Source organism: Onychostoma macrolepis, chromosome 06, assembly GCF_012432095.1.
Source record: "Onychostoma macrolepis isolate SWU-2019 chromosome 06, ASM1243209v1, whole genome shotgun sequence".
Taxonomy (NCBI): Eukaryota; Metazoa; Chordata; class Actinopteri; order Cypriniformes; family Cyprinidae; genus Onychostoma; species Onychostoma macrolepis.
The window spans coordinates 24647877-24662108 of NC_081160.1; the positions used below are offsets into that span (position 1 = coordinate 24647877).

The 14232-nt window shown below is 37.1% G+C and overlaps 2 protein-coding genes across 2 annotated transcripts in view; both read right to left on the minus strand.

Moving 5' to 3' along the window:
* Nucleotides 1–9778, minus strand: part of grm2a (glutamate receptor, metabotropic 2a) — a 45507-nt gene extending 35729 nt beyond the window's left edge. The window contains exon 1 of the mRNA XM_058779835.1: nt 9140–9778. The gene's annotated coding sequence lies outside the window, so the exon portion shown is untranslated. The remainder of the gene's footprint in view (nt 1–9139) is intronic.
* A 1901-nt stretch (nt 9779–11679) lies between these two features.
* Nucleotides 11680–14232, minus strand: part of tex264a (testis expressed 264, ER-phagy receptor a) — a 65487-nt gene continuing 62934 nt past the window's right edge. The window contains exon 4 of the mRNA XM_058779609.1: nt 11680–12938. Within this exon, the coding sequence (XP_058635592.1) occupies nt 12619–12938 (320 nt within the window). The 3' untranslated portion in view covers nt 11680–12618. The remainder of the gene's footprint in view (nt 12939–14232) is intronic.

A 14232-nucleotide genomic window follows, 5' to 3' on the forward strand; every position in this document is an offset into this window, starting at 1 on the left:
GAGATATAAACACGCATTTCTGACTTTTTCTCAGAACAGTGGGATATAAACTCGTAATTGTGAGAAAAAAAGTCAGAATTGCGAGTTTGTATCTCACACCTCTGACTTTTTTCTCGCAATTCCGATTTATATCTTGCAATTCAGACTTTTTTGCAAGTTCTAAAGCACAATGCATATCAAAAACTGATATGTTCTCGGAATTGCAAGTTTGTACCTCACAATTCTGACTTGACTTGCAATAGCATGCGATTCTGAGAAAAAAAGTTACAATTGCAAGATATAAGAAAAAAATTTTAAAAGTCAGAATTGTGAGTTTATATCTTGCAATTTTAACAAATAAAGTCAGAATTGCAAGATGTATACTCACAATTGTGAGAAAAAAGTCAATTATGAGATGTAAACAAGTAATTGTGAGAAAAAAAAGTCGCAATTACCTTTTTTATTTTTATTCAGTAGCAGAAACGGGTTTCCATCTATATAGAATCTGAAGATGATTATGAGGTTCATTTTGTAAATTATTTTTATTTTAATCACTGAAGACAGCAAGACCCTAAAAATTGAGACTCCATAGTTATTTACTTCTGGTTTTGTAATAAAATTGGAAAAGGAAAATCTTCATAACCATCTAATTTTTTCCACAAAATTTCCAGTATTTTTTCTTTTCAAAATTTTCTACAGCAAACCAGCTTGTCCTAGTGAAACACCATGTTGGAGAAATAGAGACTATAAATAACCTGAGGAGGAAAAATACATTGTAAATTAGACTATTTCTTTTCACCAGGATGACTGTTATAAACCTTAAACAAAAAATCAAGAATGAAGAATGAACAGCCAAACAGAAGTCCAACTGACCAGCAGAAGAGGGAGTGCTTGGGAATTGGACTGTGTGTGTGTGTGTGTGTGTGTGTGCGTCCATATCTCAACAATATATGTGTTCATCTCACTGAGACACACACTTACTCATTAGGGTCTTCTCCCTACCCTTTGTTTCCATGGAAACTTGCCAGACAAGAGTGAATGGAAGGAAGAGAGAGGGAGCGAGCGAGAGAGAAGTGAGGCTGAAAGGGCCAATCTAGTCTGCTAGGATGGGAGTGGAGTCCCTATGGGAATTCTTGTAAAGCTGGTGTAAATTGGCTATATCTTTTTACAACATACATCCCCTGAACCGCATCTCTTAAGGATTAATACTCACATCCCCTCGGAACCATAGAGATTATTTGAGACTGCTCTTCTCCACAACAGAATTTATTTATTGGATGATAAGCTTTTTAAGTAATGTCTGACACCATATAGGTAGAGATAAGTATTGTAAAAGTAAGATGAGGTTGTGTTGAAGTCAATCTAGGATTGCAGTGCATTATAATGTTAAAGTGTTGAAAACAGAAATCAGGTCTGGGACAAATGGCAAAGAACTGAGGAAGAAAACAAGGGTAAGTCCTGATAGCAATGCAGAACTTGTAATCAACATGAAATACATTTTACATCTACAATGCAACATTTAACAATAAAACATGTAGGGCAGGACTTGATTATATACAGAGGTTATTAGCTGAATTGTTAAAAGTTGTCTCTGTAAGGCAGGTGGTTGGAGGGGACATTTTGAAAAATAAAGATCATTGGTGGCATCAGCCAGAAATGTGTTATTGCACAAGCAGAGCAATTTTTATATTTTGATAGTAATAGGTATTTGATAGAAAATATGAAGAAAAAAAAATTAAAGGAATAGATCACCAAATAAAGATTCTGTCATTCTTTACTCACCCTAATGTTTTTCAAAATCTATAAGACTTCCTGTCCTATCAGCGGAACACAAAAGGAGATGTTAAGCAGAATGTCCAAGCTGCTCTTTTCCACAATGAAAGTGAATAGTGACCAAGTGCTGTAAATGTAGATTTTCAAAGCAACATCTCAACTGAATAATTACTTATATGTCAGTATTTCAGATGGCTTCCTAAGACCTGAAATAGAGTGCGTGAGTCGTATGGGCTACTTTTATGATACTGTTCTTTTTACCTAGGGAACTCTTTCTTTGTATGGAAGAGTGAATATTATTTAAAACTTCTTTTTTGTGTGTACCACAGAAGAAAGCAAACCGATTTAGAACAACATGAGGGTAATTATTGTAATTGTAATAAGAAGTAATTTTTGTTAAACTATCCCTTTAAGAAAGTACATTTTGATTTCATGTTGACTTAGAGCTCTGCATGCATATTTACACTAGAGATATGGCAATTCTCAGTAACCACAGAGTAACCACACTGAAGTGGAATATTACATTTACATTTATTCAAATTGTGTAAATACATAGCAATTAAAGACCCATAAATTTGCCTGAATATTCAGTCCAATTTTCCCCCGTCTCTCTCTACTCTCCACTCTTCCTCCACTATTGACTGCATCTTCCGCTTCACCAGATGGCCTCTTCAATTTGATGCCGCTTCTTCTGCCAGTCTTCAAGACTGCTCCAGCCACGCAGTGTGAAGACGCAGGGGAACTGAGAGATGCTGGCAGAGCGTGGAGGAAGAGACAGAACGCAAATAAGAGAGAGGAAGGAATGAGCAACCTTAAGGAGGAGGAGGATCCTCCCAAAGTATTAATCCATTTCAGTATTTTCAATCTCAAGCTGGCAAAAAGAGCAGCATGAATATGGTAATAGCACATCTAGGAGAGAGGTCATCTTTATGTAACCGCAGGGCCAAGGGAGGAAAAGGTAAGAGAGGAATTGCATACAAGGGCTCTTCTGCACTGATTAGAGAGGAGAGACTATGTAAATGAATTTCAGGCCACATTTTAGATGACAAAAAAGACATTTACAGGGAAGCAAGGCATGTATGCTGCTGCACGCTTTTATACCAATCCAAGAATCCCTCTCGGCGATAACCTGATCTTATGCGACCAACCTGATGCTTTATTTAAAGTGGTCCACATCACTCATCAGTTAAACTGTAATCACCGCCGTCAAATAACAAACGCTCAATTTTAAATTCCATTTGCCCCAGTTAGCCATGTGATAAATGCACATTACACACTCGTAAGAAAATGACAGCTTCTCTCGGTCTCCGCTACATTTGGGCCGCCGCCGTGCCAAGTCCGTCCTGGCAGTGATAAAGCCGAAAACAATAAACTGACAGAATTACAACTTCAGTTTCAGCTAATCGCTGGATTGCAGTACATTTTTCGACAAGCTGACAAATGTCTTTTTAATTTGGAGCTCCAAACCACAACAACTGTGAGTGTGAGTTATGCGACAACCCAACAGGCATGCCATTTGATAACCATCCAAAGAGTCGGTGGCTGCTGTCCAAATGAGGTTTTGAACACCTTACTCCCTTTGAGCAGCCACATCATCAACTACCATTTGAAGGGGAAATGCAATCAAGTGTGTACAACTGCTCACTCCAAGGGGCCAAAATGACAGTTAGACAAGGCTAAATGCACTGAGCACTTTCTGGAAATAAGACAAGGAAACAATCCAATGATTCTCTTCACAGATTAAGCCATAATAAAGATGTCTAGTTCAAAAGTGCTAAATGAAATAATTCATTTTTATTAACCAACGGTTAGTTCTTAATCCACTAATCTGATTGGTCAAGAAAAACGGGAGTGGATTCAAATTTGCATATTCAGTACAACAGTGCTGCTGGTGTTATATTTCCTAAATAAATAATAAAAGACATAAATATTTCATATTTAAATTCACTCATGTTCAGTGTTCACAGGAAGCAAAAAAGTACCAACAAAACAAATATTACAAAATATGAAGTAACACTGTCCAAGACACCAGCAGATAATGGAATAATGGCCTCCTATTATATTCACAGACTATTATGTTCACAAAAATGACTGAATGGGTCAAGCTGGAATCGACTGGAGTTAACGGCTCATTTACCTAGTCCCTCAGTCGGACATCACTCTCAGTTATTTCAACGACCACAGGAACTAAAAGCCTAGGAGGAAGCACTCATTGCGGACGCCTGTTGATAATTTGAGAAAAAGAAAGCTACTAGTAATAATAATAGACCTTAGTCTGGTTAGACGCCATATTTAAAGGGGTCATATGATGCGATTTCAAGTTTTCCTTTCTCTTTGGAGTGCTACAAGCTGTTCGTGCATAGATAAGATCCCTAAAGTTGCAAAGACTTAAGTCTCAAACCCAAAGAGGTATTCTTTATAAAAGTTAAGACTCTGCCACGCCTTCCTAAAATGACTCATTTAAACACGCCCCCACATGTCTACGTCACGGTGTGGGAAGATTTGCATAACACTGCCCAAACGTATCCGCAATGAAAGAAGGCGTAACTTTTATTATCGCTGTAGTATTGTTGTTGCCGACGCCATGTCATGGAGACGCTGTGTGTTTCGTTGTGACAGCGAAAGTACTTTGTTTGGCCTTCCAAATGAAGTACACAACTAGAAATCAGTGGTTAAGTTATATTTACAACACTGTTCCAGAACAGTTCAACGCAAATATTCAAGTGTGTGCAGCGCATTTTACGAAGGACTATTTCCTGATCCTGGGAGAGAGTAGCCTACAATGTGAACACTATGAATGGCTGTGAACACTGTAAAGTGGGGCAATTCCAACGTCGCAAGGACAGTCTGGTGCTTCTGACTCACAGCCTGTAAGTACGTTTCGAAATGTAAAGAATTTGCTACTGACTATTCAAACGCGAGTTTTAAGCAGTGTAGAGTAGCGCTTGTTTGGCGTTTCTACGATCACAAATGTAGACATGGTGTTATGTTTGCGCGGCGCAACGCGTAAAAAGATTGTCATTTTCACAATACAATTTTCACAACTTCCATAACGTTTTATGGAGTTTTGTCTACTTAATTTATTAATTTAGAAAGATGGTTTGTCAGCCAAATCATGTTGTCAAACAACAGTACAATCCATTGAGCACACTGTACTTCTATCCATCACAGCCTCATTCCATTCAAGCTGTGTCAAAAAACAAAACAAAACAAAAAGTCAATGTCAGTAGGGTATTCAAAATAACTTCTGTGTTCTGCAGAAGAAAGTAAGTCATACAGGTTTGAAACAACATGAGGGCAAGTAAATGATAACATATTTTCACTTCTGGATGAACTCTGCTGTTACATTTGGCTGTTTGAATGAGAAAATGTTTCAAGGACAGAAGTGACTTTAAAAACATTTGAAAATACTTCCAAATAGACTCTTCCAGCTCAAAATATTGCCACAGTGGAAATACAAAGGGCCACAGTGCAACTTGATCTGATTTATGATATCTGACAATATAATACCAAATACTTTACCAGTTCTCCTTTAAAGCTTTAGAAGGTAAATATTAGATTATAAGAGAATCAGCCTACTGACCTTTTCACATGGGGTACTTATTATCAGATCATACTAAGGGACAACTATCATTTAAATGACATCCATTCATTGCAGCTTGGAGACGACAGGAAGTAGCAATTAAAATGCTGCCAATCAAACTCCCTACACTCCAAACCACCGTGAAATCAACTACACAAAAGATCAAGAGATTGCTTAGTTGCAAAATTGGATTTTAACTTAAATTTGTAGCTTTTTTACTGTATGCGTGCCTGTGTGTGTATCTGCAGTTGATTTCAACATACTGTACATATGCTTCTTTCTTACTGTCCGTAGCATCTTTTACAAACACAAGGACATAAGGAAAGCTTCTTCTCTGCATTCTATATGGTCTCTCCCCTCCTTCTCTAAACCTGTACATTATTCATGTCCCAGTCACTGGAGACCCATGAGCTGCTCCATACAGGTTTCCCTTTTGCCTTTAAACACTTTAATGCAACCCTAATACATCACATTATGTATGTATCTGACACATACTCTCAGGAGTGCGAGTAAACACATATATGGTCCTTTCTCTCTGTCGGACAAAGTACACAGCACAGACCCGCTGTGATGAAACCCCACTACATGTCTGCCTTTAGTTCTAAGTATTTGCATTTGGTTTAGTTTTTCTCCCTTTCTCTCAGAAGTACACAAATATATACACACGTGCCCTACTGCACAGATGCACAAAAGACACACAGATCCTCCTGTCTCTGTGCACGAGTCTCTCCTGGGATCTGCATGGTCACAGAATTTCTCTGTTCGTTTTTTTACCAGATGCTTGACAAGAAACACACACCATCTGCTACTGAATGTGCCTGATGCATTCCAGAGGATCTTAGCATTACCTCAGACTGCCAGAGTGAAAATGAAGACATTCATTATTCACACAGCACTTTTACTGTAAAAGTTCGTTCGACAGATTATGTGACATTAAAAAGCTGCTATAATGCTATATGTTGTATATGGCATTGCACTTAGCAAAGATCATTGATTTAACATCGAAATAATGTTAAATCAATGAGCTTTGCTATTTGGGATAAGGTAGGCTAAATATCATAAGAATGCACCATTAAGCAAACTGGGGGGTTATCTTCATCATTTGGTTATCACTTTGTCCATAAAGTTTAGCTAATAAAACCAAACTTTATTGGCTTTACTTAAGCGATGAGAGTGAATTAAACTGCCTCATTTCATAAAACAATCATTTAATCTGTTAATCATGAGGTAGATTAATAAAACGATGTGTGATTAACTGGGAGGGAGATGTGATAAGATAAAAATCTTTTGTTTAATGAAAACATTCGCTCAACTGTCATGCCCATTGTCCTCTGGTAACATGAATTCTGTCATCTTTTATTCACCCTCATGTCATTCCAAAACGCTCTCGAAATATCTTCTTTTATATTCCACAGAAGAAAGTCATAAACATTTGAAATGACATGAGATTGAGAAAGAGAACATCCAAATTCTTCATAGAAAGCTCTCCCAGGCCAGACAGGACTCGAAGCGAAGACTTTCTTGCTGTGAGGTGACAATACTCCCATTAAGCCACTGTGACACACCACTTTACACCTCCATTACTTTTGCTATCTTTGTTGCTGTAACCTATCAATCACTCCCGTAGGAGAATAATCTCACAAGAGGTTAATCTATTTCCCGCCTAAGACATTTGTCAGCATCTGTGACTTATCCCACCACCGTAAATTCTTCACCAAAATGCTTGTCGTCCAGACTAAAAAGCCATTAGTTCAATTCTGTGTTAGCAATTCTGAGTTTTATTGTTGATCAATTTTCAAAGCGGCTGTGTTACTTGCAGATAAGGACTAAGGAGGCACTTTTACATGCCATGGCGGTGATAACGCAGCTTTGCCGTGCTCACAGAAGCGTCTCCACTTTACTGGATCACTGAGACCTGAAGGACTTGCTTTTATTTATCTCTCTCTCTCTAGCTCTTTCACTCCATTTCTCTTTTGCTCCATTTCAGAATCCATATTCAGAAATAAATGTAAAATGATTGAAAATCTCTTAATTGAAGCAAAATAAATGCAAACCAACTGGTCCTAATCAGTAAACAAAAAACTAATCAAATATATTTTATCCATCCATTCACACATTATATAAAAATACGAACACGTTCGGGTGATTCATAACTGTTTTTGATTCACTAAACAGAACTGACTCAAGAGAGTCATTCGTTCGGGAATCGGAATACACTGGTCGCTTTGTTCCTGCGTTGTTCCATCCGCAGGGCAAAACAACGCACGTTCGTGAAACGTTAACTGAACCGAACGTCATAAAAAATCATTCAGTTGTTCAGGGAACCGTTTCGGTTCTGGTTTTCCAGCTTTACAGAGCAGAGACTGCGATTCTTGACTCTCGCGCAAGTCTTCACTGGAGAAGATAAGTGCATGTCCGGCGCGAGCTTGAATTATTTAAAACTAACCATAGCGGTTCTTCACCTCTGTTTGTGTTTCTTGTGTTTTTAAACCACAGCTTGATTTGGGTACCATGTTCACCGAAAGCCAAACACTATAGTTTCGTTAGCATGTGTTTATCTCCATATTTAATACATTCATTTTTTTTTAAATTAAATTCATAAATAGGGACGAAAATGAAAATATGATAATGTTAATGATCCATATGAACTTCCGTATGATGTCATTTTAGGAGACACCAGCTAGACATGGTCAAACCTGCACATTATGATATAAAGCTGATATATAGCCTGGATATGATCATGATTTTAAACATTTCAGAGAGGCAACAATCAAAACCCAGGGCAGGAACTATAACACCGTTATTATTGTGATTCGAGAGAAAGGTTTAGACACAGCCACAAAAAAAAAAAAAAAAAAAAAACTTTACTTACCATAGACTACAAAACAATGAATTACATAATGATAAAATGTATATTCTGATAAAATGAATTTAATGATATAATGTATATTCTAAAGGCAATAAGTCTTCTTTTTGGTTTTGATAAAATTATTTATATCACGTGAATTTATTAAACAATGTTTACAGCGTATCTCACATGAACAACTGAATAAGAAACATTGCGCTATACAGTTTACATTATGATTCATTGTAGCTATATCATTGATAATTCTAAATCAAATGCAAATTTTATAAAGCAACACGTTAGCAATATGTAAGACTTCATAATAAGACTCAGGAAGTTTCAGGATGGTGTGAAAAGTCGACAAGCTTTGAATTGAAACCGTAAGCCACATTAAAGTCGTTTTAATACGATTTCTCACTTAAACCGTCAACAAACTTGTGATATGTTAATGCGAAGCTGGTTAAATATATCCACTGCTTTTTCACTTCGCAAAACTGTTGAACCTACACGCAACAAGCCACGATTTTACAGAAATGAAGTTGGAGTCGTGGGAACAGGGTTTGTATACATCCATAGAGATGCGTTTCAGACACACCCCGGAGCGGAGCGGGAGTGTTTTGCTATTCAAAGCAATATGTGATGAGATGTTACCTGTACGATTGTTTATCTGATCTGATGATGGCTTGTGATGCTTTTTTGAAAACGTGTCAATCCGAAAGACGTGCAAATGAAAAACAATGCAATGCTTTTATTTTTAAGAAGTAATTTCTTTGTTGTTGTTGTTATTATTATTTCTTGATCGCGTCAGATGTCAAAATGCAATGCATGCTTAAACCAACTGTTAGAAACGCTAAGTTTATTCCTGTCTGCATATGTCGTGCTAACCGATCTCCAGAAACAGAGATCTCTATATGGTAAAATTACATAAACAGATAAGAATCAGACGATAACCATCTTACCTGACCTGTCCAGTTCACCTCTCATCGACAGATTCCTGGCGGATCTACTTAAATACATCCGGTTAGAAGTCCGTATCCTCGCATACAGTTTCGTATTACTCTAATGTTGAATTTAAAGCATATGACTGAATTCCAGCAGTGGAATCCAGGTTTCATTCAGCGGGTGAAGTTTGCATTGAGCACGCTCCTCGGAGACGCTATGCGCGCGTGGAACTGTCCGTGGTGCTGAAAAGGCGTCGCGCGCGTCATTGGATTCCTTGAGATTTTTTTGCCACCTTGTCTACCTAAAATCACCAAAGAATACTCGCTGCACACAAACTTTTCTAAGTATTACAGGGCGTTAAAGAAATGCATTTGAAGTGTCAACTTAACCTTTATGCATAAGTTTAACGCCTATTGACGACTCTAAGAGCGCGTGTGTGCATGCGTGCGTGCTCTGATGGGATTACATTTGCACTGATTTGATGTCTAACCCTGAAACGGTGAGCTCAAAATATCGACTGGATATCTTCAACTGAAAAACAACTCGAAAGTGGGCATGTATGCTAGATGCGTTTCCAATTCACCGACCACTGGCACAGAAACATCTACAACGAACCATCATGACCGCATATCGAGAAAACTATGCTGACAACAACTTGAGTCTGTTCCAACTGCTCCGTGAGGCACAGAATAAGTAAATACGCCGAAAGACGTCAGATTGTGTCGATTTTGTCTAATTGGCCAAGCACCAGTCTGTGACGGCGATGTATTAAGGTTGGCTTGTCAGAATCACACATCATGAGATCAATGTCCCATTTCAGGTCGATAGACAAGTTTCAACACGACAAGAGTGGAAAGCGCGCGCGAGGGCACGAGCTCCCGTGAGGGTTTTCTCAGACCTAACATAGATTGTGTGTTGACCCTTTACACGTTGAGCCAGTCACAGCCCATCTTGGATTATCAATGTTTTACAACTTGCGAGAGAGCATGCTTGCGAAATCTGTTTAGACGTCTTGAAAATTAAAGATTACTTACAGATGGCATAGCTATTCCTCGAAGGATCCTAAACACGTTGCATTGTAAGTGACATAGTTAGTAAATAATAAATTGATATGCAAAAGAACATATTGTGCAGTGAACAAAGTCAGACCATTTTAAGAGCAACGGATATTTCACCCAAAAATGAAAATTCAGATATTTACTCACCATCATGTTGTTCCGAACCAGTATGAATTTCTTTCTTCTGCAGAACAGGAAAAAGGAGATGTCAGGCAGAAATGTTAGGGACTGACAGCCTCAGTCACCATTCACTTTCATTACGTCTTTTTTTTTTTCATACAATGAAAGTGAATAGTGACTGAAGCTGTCATTCTACCCAACATCCTGCCGTCCATGGAAAAGACAGAGCTCTTTTGAATTTAAAACCTAGACAAACTCTAATTAAACAATATCAACAGGTAATAGTGCTGCAGTGGTGGTGACAAAGTACAAATAAGATTCAGCCTCGGGTTGTTGTTCATTACAGCAGCACTATTGCAAGTGTGATATTATGTTTATGCAATAAGATACATTGCATACAAATATAGAAGATACATAGTGGTCACTTATTGGGTTTCTTTTTGCACTACCAATGAAAATAGGTCAAAAAGAGCATAACACAAAAGTTCCTCCTTGTCTGTGCTTCACTAAGCTCACAGCAATCCTGTGACAAAGTGTTCAGAAGATAGAGAACCTGCCGGAGCTTTAGGATAAGGCACTTGTATTGATTTGTATTGTCAATGGCAAATACATCATCTAAACAGATCTTCAGAGTAACTGCACAACAAAGGAGGACATTTACACCAAAGAGGATTCCTGAGGCTTAAAACAGATAAGACGACACTATTCTTATCAATTAAGACTAAGAACTAAGGCTAGCATATGACAACAGACAAAAGCTAGGGAATTTGTAAGAATAATACAATAAGTAATAGAAGTTTACACAACAAATATATACACAACCATTCAAAAGTTTGGGGTCAGTATGCTTTTTTATTTTTTGGAAAGAAAGAAAGGAAAATTAAGAAAATAATACTTAGATTTAAAGACATTTATATCATCACATTTTTTTTTGTTGTCTTTTTTATTTTGTCAGCAGCACAACTGTTTACAAAATTAATGATTAAAAGAAATGTTTTTTTTTTTTAGAACAAGATCAACATAGAATGATTTCTGAAGGATCATGTGACACTGAAGACTGGAGTGATGATGGTGAAAATTCAGCTTTGCCATCACAGGAATAAATAGCATTTAAAAAAAAAATAAATAAATAAATATATATATATATATATATATATATTATAGAAAACGGTTATTTAATTTTTTTTTTTTTTGTAATTTAATTTTTGATCCAATAAATGCAGCATTGGTGAGCCTAAGACACTTCTTTTAAAATCATTTAAAAAATGTATATATATCTTACAGACCACAAACTTTTTAATGGTAAGTGCATATTCCATATCTTTGTTTAGTAAGAAGGTTGAAGTAGCTGTTAAAGTGAACACACAAACACTTCCCCATTTGCCTTACACATACTTTATATTTTCTTGCAGAATCACAATGTAAAAGCATGATCAAATGACCTGCTGAACATCAGAGAGCAACTGTCAGTATCAAAAGATGAAATAGCATATGATACAACTGATATTCCAACATTCTGACACAGTAAGAAAAATATAATCCAAAACAAACAATGGTCCTTATGCTGAAAACCCTGTTTCTCTCCTAATTAGCTTATGAAAAATGACAGAAAAATAGAAAAATACATGGGAAAGAAAGAGAAAATATAGCCTGATTTACTTTAATATGTCCTGTGTATTGTTTGTATTGACTTTTTCTTTTCTAAAAAAACATGAAATCAATTACATGCAGAGGGCACAAAAATAGTCAAATTAACACACTCCAATCATTAACAACATGCACTTTTTATTCTCACTCTTTTTCAGTTCTATTCTACAGCAACAGACAGCATTTGGAATGAATTATTCATGTTTTGAAGCAAACATTACTGAATACATCATCTGTAGAACATGTTAATGAAATAAAATGTCTGATTAAGCTTCATTTAGTTGCGTTAATAGTGTTACCTCATTTTCAGAATCTGCCTGATTTACTTGCTGGCTGAATCTAGTTGATAATTACCGTGGGAAGACAGACAATAGAGAAAGAAACATATACAATTGGTTTCCTCAGAAATAAATACAAAGCCGAAGAATAATGTGCATTTCATTAAGTCTTTAATAAAAGGTTCTGAAAAGGATAACTGCTTGTTTGCTGATAACAAAGACGTAACATTTTGGATATTTAGGGATGTTAATTTCAAAGACGTAGGAAGAAAAAAAAAAAGAAGCCTTTGATGATTTCAAAGACACAGACAAACTTTCTCCCTCTTACACATGCACCCACACTCACATATGCGCTCATCATTCACCCACATTCCCTCTAATCCGCTTTATCCTTCACTCCTCCCTGTTCCCGATTGTTTCTCCCACCAACATAGGCTTCTGCTGTCCATTATAGTCTTCCTCCTCCGCTTCGTTTTTCTTCTCCTCCTTCTCCTCTTCCACTTCCACTTCCATGTCCAGCTCTTCAAAGGAAGAGCCACTGCCTACAGACTCACTGGACCCCTTGACCCCTTGGTCCCCATCCTCACTTTGACCCTCTTCCTCACCCAGGCTCGGCCGAGAGCTCTCCAGTAACGGGGCTGAGGCCTCCATTTCATCCCTGCTCTCTTCAACCACTTCCTGGATCACTGGGCTCGACTTTTTCTCCAGTTCACCTGGAACATAAAGTATATTAACAGGTTAATCAATTAAGATTTTGCCACAGCAACACAGAATCCCTCTAGGCCACATTATTCGATACAAAGGAAATATTCATATTGTGCCAAAATTGTTCTAATTCTACTCATGGAGATCCTTCAAAATTATTAAGAACCATTCTGAGTAAACAGACTGAGAAATTTGGTTAGAATTTACCTAGATTGTAGATGAGTTTGTTTCTCCACCAGAACAGATTTGGAGAAATTTAGCATTACATTACTTACTCACCAATGGATCCTTTGCAGTGAATGGGTGCCACCAGAATGTGAATGGGTGCCGTCAGTTCAAACAGCTGAAAAAATATCACAATTATCCACAAGTAATTCACATGACTCCAGTCCATCAATTAATGTCTTGTGAAAGTGAAAAGCTCCATGTTTGTAAGAAACAAATCCATCATTTTAACTTCAAACCGTCGCTTTTTGCCAAAATATGAGTCTACAAGTCCACTGCCCTGTTGTCATGTTTGTTTAGAGCCATTTTAGACTGTTTTGTTTTTTGCTTGTAAACAGTTCATAATCTGTGCATATTTCTCTCTTGATTCAGACGAGGTGCCTTTTTCACTGGAGAAAGCAATATTATGGATAAAGGACTCCTGTTTTAGCTGGAAAAAATTGTTAGAAGTTAAAAACTTCTTAATGATGAATTTGTTTCTTACAAACACACAGCTTTACACTTCACAAGACATTAATTGATGGACTGGAATCGCGTGGATTACTTTTTATCATCTGTTTGAACTCTCATTCTGACGGCACCCATTCACTGCAGAAGATCCATTGGTGATCAAGCGATGCAATGCTAAATCTCTCCAAATCTGTTCCCATGAAGAATCAAACTCATATACATGAAGAATCAAACTCATATACATCCTGGATAATCTGAGAATGAGTAAATTTTCATAAAATTTGACTAAGAACTAAGAAAACTAAGAAAAAATTAAAGGTCCTTTGGGGAACCAAAAACAGTTCCTACATGACATTGCTGTGAAAACCCACTCTTGGAATTTTTAATAGTGTAAATGATTTTAAAAATAAGCTAATAAAAGTTTAAAACTTAGATTATAAAATTTTAAAAAAAAGGAAAATGGCAGTTTAAAGTCCTGCTGTTACCGCTGATAGCCTTCGGGGATCCTTTAATGGCATTTCAGCATCAGAGGGTTACAGTCATTTACTAACAGCAGTATAATTGCAAGAAGCTGTGCTGTTATCGTGACACACACCAGGTGAGAGCTATAATTGCCAAAAAGCTAAA